Source organism: Zea mays, chromosome 4 (assembly GCF_902167145.1).
Source record: "Zea mays cultivar B73 chromosome 4, Zm-B73-REFERENCE-NAM-5.0, whole genome shotgun sequence".
Taxonomy (NCBI): Eukaryota; Viridiplantae; Streptophyta; class Magnoliopsida; order Poales; family Poaceae; genus Zea; species Zea mays.
Window position 1 is genome coordinate 208,035,996 of NC_050099.1, and position 8,490 is coordinate 208,044,485.

Below are 8,490 nucleotides of genomic sequence, written 5' to 3' on the forward strand. Positions count from 1 at the left end.
TACGCAAGCATCAAACACATACCACACAAGTTCCTACTTTATTTGGATGCATTAGTACTACTACGACCAGGTTCTACGTACCATTATTACAGGTTCCAAATGCTATACCTAGTGGACCTGTCGGAGTCGTAGGAGTCATTGTCACTGGCGTCATACAATTCTGGTGAGGATGGGGGGGTGAAAGTTATTTGTCTAGGCACGGGCTTGGCATCCTGAGCAAGGTTAATTTGTTCCTCCATCCTATCCTTCTCTGGGTCAGACCTTGCTTTGCTCTCAATTGCATCTTGCTCCATCAGGTCTACCTCTTTTCGAATAGCAAGTAGAGCATTCAGAAGGTAATGCTCGTCACCCAAATGACGGAAAGCCTCTTCTAAAAAGGTCCTAATATTGACTGCACGACTTTCCATTGAGGAAGCAAGATTGAGGACCAAGTTTTGCACCAGTTTGGCATCATGGCTGCTCATCTTGATTTCAATCGTCAAGCGATTCCTCCTTGGCTAGACAAGGTGCATAGATGAAAAAATTAGGGGCACTTCGGTTACTATTTGGGTAAATTGAAGTGTTAATGTCAGTTACGAAACAAAAGTTGGTACCAATGCAATAAACAAATGTGGCAAAGTTATAAACTAAAATGTTGTTGCAATTTACCAACAAATGTTGGTTGCAATGTCTATGCCCTGTAAATTAATTGATCACAGTATCCATGCCTGGGTGAATTTGTTCGTGGCTTCTAATAAAATGAACTTGCACAACAAACATGGGAGCACAGACATCAGACATGGACAGTACACTTAAGAAGTTGATTATAAACAAATAACTAAAGCGAAAAAGGATTTACAACCTCAGTTAGTTGAAGTGGACGTCAAATAATGAAATAAATATTTCAAGTTGCATAATAAGTGAAGGTTTCGTTAGTTGCATGCAATGCTTAGTGATGTATCAAACAAAGGGGTTGTATGTTAACTAAGTGGAGTTCATAAACAGAGTAACTTATTACAATGCAAAAAAAGGGATATGCATCAAACAAAGGGGTTGTCATGAGGAATTGAACGGTAATTCGTGCTTAGTTGTTGGCATTCCAATATGAACAATGAATTGTGTACCAACATGACTGACCAATGAACATACAAGTGACATGAGCACATATTATTTGAGCTGTTCGACTTAGGTGGATAAACAAAGAATAAGCACGCCACGATGACGACTATCAAAATCACACCCGACTCTTCGTGTTCTATCGTATGCTCCAAAAACTATTAGCCTTGGACATGGTCTACAAGATAACGACGGATCAGTTAAGCGTAAAAGCCTAACAATAGGCGATGGGGAGAACCCGTAAACCCTAACTGGGCAAATCGCCATGAACAAATGAATCCATCTACTAAATCAAGTACATGGACATGTAAACACTACGGTTAAACCAACGGAGTTTTTTTGTTGGTCACGGATTGAATCCGACATGAAAAACTGGGAGGAGAGAAAGGGGCGTACCTTCGACGTCGTAGCTCGAACGAAGCAGATCTGGTGAGCGTCGATCTGTCGCCGATTCGAATATTTCGCGTTGACGTCAGTCCCGCAGACGACGAACTGGCGTGCGAAGACGACCGACGGCGGCGTCTTCGCACGGATCGACCGGGTCGCCGCTCCGCGAAGCTGCCCAGTGGATCCGCGTGGAGGACGGCGTCTGCTGCTCGCCGCCCGGAGCAAGGCAAATGAATCGCGGCGGAGGGCGGATCCACGACAAAGTTCTCCGGCGGTGGTGCGGTCTCCGTGGACTCGCCTGGAGCTCGCTCCTCGGAGTTTTCCGAGCGCGCGGGCTTGTCTGCGAAGCTAGCAACCGGAGGGGACGCGAGCGCCGTAGCGTGCCCATCCATTTAGCGGGAGAGAGAAGAAATCGGGAGGGGAGAGGAGGAGGAGGAGGAAGCCGGTGAAGAGAAGAGGGGCGCACTGTAGCCCCTAAAACGGCTACAGTGGTAGCGGAGGGGGAGCCAAGGGCGCACCGTTGAACATAGTCTCAGGCGAAGGCCCAAAGGTGAAAAGCCCAGCCACTGCCCTCTGCTACCAGTTTGGAGTTTGGCCCATCGATACACGAATTCAAATACGCCGCAACTGAGCCGCGAACACCGTGTGGGTGGCTCCGTGGCACAAACACACACGGTCAAAGGGACCGAGGGTGGAACGGTCATTCCGGCAACCCCAAATTCAAATTGCGCGGCCGCTCCGCCCCCTTCCGCTGTCCGCTTCACCTGGAACTGAAAACACCCCCCGCTCTCACGCACACGCACCCGCGCCCGCGACTCTGGCTGCAGGTGGGCCTCTTGGACCCATCTCCTCCGCGTGGCTCGCCCAACGTGAGTGAGAAAAGTAGTCTGGGTTGCTCGCTTCGGTTCGAAAACGCCGAGAGAAGGGACGCAAGAGCCCCTGCCCTTTTTAACCCCACGCGGACGGCGGATCTGAGCTGCTGGTGCTTCTACGGGGCCTGGCGATTTGAATTCGAGTGGTGCGTGTATAGAGCGTGAGAGAGAGAAAAGAGAGTGGCTCTTGCGCTCTGCAGTCCAGTTCTTGAATCCAGGTGAGTTCAATGCAACGCCCAAACTTCTTTGCCAGTCTTGTTGAGTGTCTCTCAAGTTCTTGAAAGATTGAGCGTTTTCAGCATCTTTCGTTTGGTTTTAATCCGTATCGGTTTGTACTTGTCTCTGTGGATTTCAAACAATCGACTTTAATCCAAAACGAACATGCCATTTTTTATTTGGTAAATGTTGGCCCATTTGCTCTTTTAACTGACTCCGCCCTGCGATGTGAGAATCAGTATTTTCGCGGAAGATAGGCTGATTCGATGGGCGCGACCACCGATTCCCTGTGGTTCTTGCGCTTGACTCTGTCCCGAGACGCCTGAAAAACGCGCCCTTTCCCGTGTCTAAACTATTTGTTTCGTTTGTTCTACACACAGAGCTGCGATTCGTGCTCGCCTGACGCCGATGGGCCGGAGCCTGAGCCCGCTGCTACGGCAGGAGCTGGACAACCTGGACAAGGACGCTGACAGCCGCCGCGCCGCCATGAAGGCGCTCAAGTCGTACGCCAGACACCTGGACTCCAAGTCCATCCCGCACTTCCTCGCCGAGGTCTCCGACACCACCGCGGCCGGCGCCGGCGCCGGCAGCGGCATGCCCACCGGCGGCGAGTTCACCATCTCGCTCTACGAGGTGCTGGCGCGGGTGCACGGCCGCAACATCGTGCCGCAGATCGGCAACATCATGGCCACCATCATGTGCACGCTCTCCTCCAGCGGGGGCTCCTTCCCGCTCCACCAGGCCTGCTCCAAGGTGGTGCCCGCCATCGCGCGGCACGGCATCGACCCCTCCGCGCCCGACGGGGAGAAGGCCGGCATCATCGCCTCCCTCTGCAGGCCGCTCTGCAGCGCGCTCATGGGGGGGAGCCAGGACGGCGGCGCCGCCTCCGGCGCGGCGCTGTGCCTGAAGGCGCTCGTCGAGTCCAGCAACTGGAGGTTCGCGTCCGGGGAGCTGGTGAACGAGGTCTGCCTCAAGGTGGCCGGGGCGATGCACGACAGCGCGACGCGGTCGAACGCGCACATGGGCCTCGCCATGGCCCTGGTGAAGCACAACGGCCTGATCGCGGAGGCGTACGCGAGGTCCATCGTGCGCTCCGGGCTGCAGATCCTTGATGGGGACACGGCGGATAGCAGCTCCCAGAAGCGCCTCTCGGCGATCCAGATGATCAATTTCTTCATGAAGTTCGTTGACCCCAGGTGCCTGTCTTCAGAGCTTGGCAGGGTGATTGATGTGATGGAGCGGTGCCAGAATGACCGCATGCCTTTCGTCCGAGGTGCTGCGTTTGAGGCATCACAGAGTGCGAGGAACATCGCCGCGCAGAAGGGATCAAGACATGAGGTTGGCACGAGCCCGATGGTTGGCTCCAATTTCCACAAGAGAAGGGAGAAGAGCCCATGCCGGAGCCTCTGGGGTGCCAAGCGCAGCCCTGCAGCCTCCACCATGGCTGCTGCTTCTCCAGTCCAGTTCAGATCCCCGGAATCGCAGGTTGTGGATTCATCCATCATGAACGGCAGCACGCTCCACGACTCACCGGTCTCAGTCGGGCAGTCCTCTTGCAACTTTGATCAGAGTCGGCGCACGAACCGGAGGTTGTGGAGCAATGATGCCGTTGATGTTTCTCTGAAGGATGGCTTGTTCATTCAGCTTTGCTCAAACAGCAATTCCTATGAAGATGACTTGGGCGAGGTCTGTGACAGTGAAGTGACTGATGCTAACTTTGAGTGTACCAACACATTTGCAGGGTTTGTGTCACCAAGCCACAATGGTTCCATATCAAGGGACAAGACTCCCAGTCCCAGGGTAAATATGTTTACATATCTCGACTGTTTTAATAAATCTTGCAAGATTGCTTTTTTTTTTCTTTTTGTACAATTAGTTCTTCATGAGTTGCATTGTACAGTACCTCAGTTGAGCCTGTAATTAACTTTATTGTTTTGTTATTTCCCCTAGGCTTCAGACAGGCCGATAAATATTGATGACGTGAAGATATACTCAACACCAAGGAAGCTTCTCCGATTGCTTCAAAGCTCATACGACTCTGACTCTGCTAGCAACATCGGACAGTCCACTGCAAAGCTCAGAGGCTTGTCGTCACCAGATCAGGAACACAAGGGACTAGTGATCTCATCTGAACAGATGCAATCTCTGCATTCAGACAACAAGGGTGATGAGATGAAAGATGAGAACGAAACCATTTATATGCAGAACAGCAAAGGTCGGACTCAGACTCTATCCAATGCTGATGCATCAGTACTTTCCACTACCGAGGCTGAGAACACATCCATCAAGACTTCCCCTGAAATTGAGCTCAATGGGGATGATGTCTGTATTACAAGCAGCATAGGGAAGACCAGGAAGTATAGAGCAAAATTCACTTTGTTTCTGAGCGTGATCGTGATCTTTTTAGCAATCATCACCATGCTCATCAGGATAGAGAATGATGATGATTCAGCGTACCTTGTCCCCACTTAATATTTTGTATGCTTCATTGCTGTCTGTTTAAATTCCTATTTTTATTTTATCACTATAGAGTGGTTTGTGTTTTGAACAATTTTGCAGTCATCTATCCATGAATGACAGCAAATAATTAAATTAGAATTTTCATGCTCACAATGTGTTTATAGTGTTCTACAGTTTCATTCGTTTGGTGAAATACATAGTGAACACGGTTTAGCCAGATTCAGTTTGCTATACTTACTGAGCTTGTCTTATTGTGGATATTTTTGAATGAATTTAGAGTAACTTATTTTATAATGATATCATATTTTCATTTCAAGAGTTGCTATTGAGACAGTTTATTGAGAGCACCTACTTGATGCGTCTTCTATTGGTGTCTAATGTTGACAAGTTTACTATGGGGTTAGCCCTGACGAGAAACCAAACTCGATTGCGGATGAGAGAACGATTTAGATAGGTTTCAACACCATGGGCTTGTTTGGTACAACTGAAGAGCTTCTCTGGAAATATGGATTCGTGGATAATTTAGCTGTCACAAGGGTTTGCATGTGAAGGAGATGGAGTCCGTAGGGTTTAGGGTTTAGGAAGCGGCGAAATCCTCATGTCGCGACCACTTGGTGGATTCTGCACTCATGTTGATTTAAGAGATTTCATAGAAGCAGACTGAAAATCGAAGCGTTTGTGGCGGCTAGAAGCCGATTTTGATGACCAAAATTGGAGAGAAGTCGATCCAAAATGGCCTATATAGCGCTATACCATGTGTCCTATACATTGGATTGTCTATTGTACTGTTGAATATAAGTTATTGCAAGGGGAGTACCGTTGCCTCTCTTTATATAGTCGAGAGGATAGGTGCATGATTTTAGTCCTAGTCGACTAATAGAGAAGAATTATAATCATATTATAATATAAAGATGGTCCTTTTATCTTATTAGGATGGGTTACTTGTCTTAGAGACCATGTTACATTGTTTTATGTTTTTTGCGACAGTACAAGCTTTGTGAGGGGCTCTTGAGCTCATCCTCACTGGAGGAAGTCAAATTGCATCTCTAGTATAATCGAGTCTTATGTGGGTATCTAGTTGATTCTTCTGGCTCAAGGTTTAGTACTCAAGTTGGAGCCATCTTAAGAGGTAATCTTAAGCTTGTGGGCTTGGAGATAACAAGAGGAGTGGTAGCCTAGAACTAGCCTCAACATGGACTAAGTGACCAGCAAGTCACCAAACCACGAGTAAAACATTGCATGTCATCCTCTACATTATGGTTTGTATATGTGAACACAAGTTTACTTCATCATAATATCATGTATTGTGTTGTTTAGCTTGTGCTTAGTGTTGGCCACTTTCTCACTACTATATGTAGGAGCTCTAGTTTTCTTACATGTGCTCTAGTTGCCTAGATTGTTTGATCTTGCAAATTCGAATTATTTAGGTAAGTTTCCATTGGCTCGATGCCCTTAGTTGTTCTAGTTCAATCCTTTTAAGGGTGCTAGCAAATTTAGATAGAAGGGTGTTGTACTATTGTCGTGGCTAGACCATTCACTTCTGCATTTAAATTGTTTGAAGTGTTGCGATTAATTTTATAAATAACTAATTACCCTCACCTAATCAGCCATGTCAATGCTACACCCACTACATCTGTAGCCCCACGCATGCATCCGTGACGTATGGGTAGGTGAAGCTGTCGAGGTGAAGATGAGGCCCTCCCTACCACGACACAACATTTCTCAGTGAATAGATCGAAGAACAGATTTGTGTGGGCCATGTCGCCAAGCTTGGTTGCGCAGCAAATGAGCAACACCGGAGGCCAGAGAGGTGACAACGAAGGGAGGAAGAGGTGAGGAGGAGGCTATGGATCTGGTCAATTTGCCACTTGCTGGTGCGGTCCTCGAAAGGCTTGTTCGGTTATCCAGGAATTATTCCCTAGGAACTATTTCACTTGGAATATTTTCGGTCATCATGTCGGCGTAACCGAACAGGCCCTAAGGAGGCTATGTACAAATGAAGCTACAATCAGGTTCCTTAAAATTTGGTTTTACTTGCACGCGTGCATTCCACGGAGGTGGAGTTCTACCTATGTTTCGATGCGTGGCTACCCTGAAAACGAAAATTCTATACAAGCTAATTCAACGTGCTTTCCTGCCCGCCGTTCCTCACTCTATCTGCCTCTCAGGCTCCCTCCTCCTCCGGCATCCAGACTAGCCCCACCCCATAGTCTCGCCTCCCTTGTAAGTTGCCTAGAGACCCGCAACTAGTCGCATCGTAGCCACCACAACCGCTATCATGAATATGATATCTTGGCCCAAGGTTTAATAGAATTAATAGAGTTCTCATACCAACAAGATGCATCTTCTTTTTCAGAAGCTTACCTCGAAAGAACCTCTAGGTTAAGCGTGCTTGGCCTAGAGAAATCTTGGATGGGTGATCGACCGGGAAGTCTTCCTAGGTGCGTACGTATGAAGACATAATGCACACGAAAGACTTGTGTTGGTCTGTGGGGACGATCTATGATCCTAGAGGGCTGCCAGGAGTAAATTCCGCTAGTCCAAAAGTGGACGAGGTGTTACAAATAGTATCAGAGCCGACCCTCACGGTTTCATGGGCGTGTGTGGGATAGGGGTTCGGGTATAAGGCACATGGCATATGTGGGCCTAGAGTGGTCACATGGCATGGCATATGATGACACTAGACACACAAACATGGCCAAGAAGGAAAGTTCCTGGCTTGGGGTTGACCGACAATGATGTCGGTCTTCTAAGAGGGTGGATTGTGATATTATAGCCCAAGTCTTAATAGAATTAGTATAGGTCTTATACCAACAAGGTGCATCTTATTTTTCAGAAGCCTACCTCGAAACAACCTCTAGGTTAAGAGTGCTTGGCCTAGATAAATCTTGGATGAGTGACCGACCGGTAAGTCTTCCTGGGTGTCCACGAGTGAGGACAAAGTGCGCACAAAAGACACGTGTTGTTCTGTGAGGACGATCTATAGTCCTAGAGGGCTACCAGGAGTAAGTAACGCTGGTTTGGAAGTGGAGGTGGTGTTACAATGGCCTATGGCATTGAGCCTAAGGAAGCGGAGCCACCAAAGAAGGGAAGATTTGGCTTTCTCTTTAGGGGTCTAGGGACCAGGAGAGATGTAGCGCCGATGAGGGCACACGTGGGCAGGATCACATGCTCTAAACCCTAACCTCCCTATCCTTCCCCACCTGGCTCTCATCCCTCCCTATACACATAATCATCCCTCCTTAGGATATAGAGGGAGGGCTAGGGAACACCCAAAGGATCAGAAGATAGAACAAATCTACCACACACAGAACATAGGGTATTATCTCACATTGAGATCCCAATGTATACTGAATTAGCCGAGTTTTGCACACCTGAAAGATGATGTGTGTCCATATATTTATAGTTTGATAATACATTGTGAAAGTCTCCTAGAGGGGGGTGAATAGGCGGAATCTGA

General features: G+C 48.2%; 1 protein-coding gene across 1 annotated transcript; it reads left to right on the top strand.

The window, feature by feature from the left end:
* Window positions 1-2,460: 2,460 nt before the first annotated feature.
* On the top strand, window positions 2,461-5,180 carry LOC100274885 (uncharacterized). The gene is given in 3 exon segments (NM_001149144.1): window positions 2,461-2,572; window positions 2,951-4,370; window positions 4,521-5,180. Coding segments are annotated over 2 exon segments (1,914 nt in total). The 5' UTR covers window positions 2,461-2,572; window positions 2,951-2,978; the 3' UTR covers window positions 5,043-5,180.
* Window positions 5,181-8,490: the final 3,310 nt, after the last annotated feature.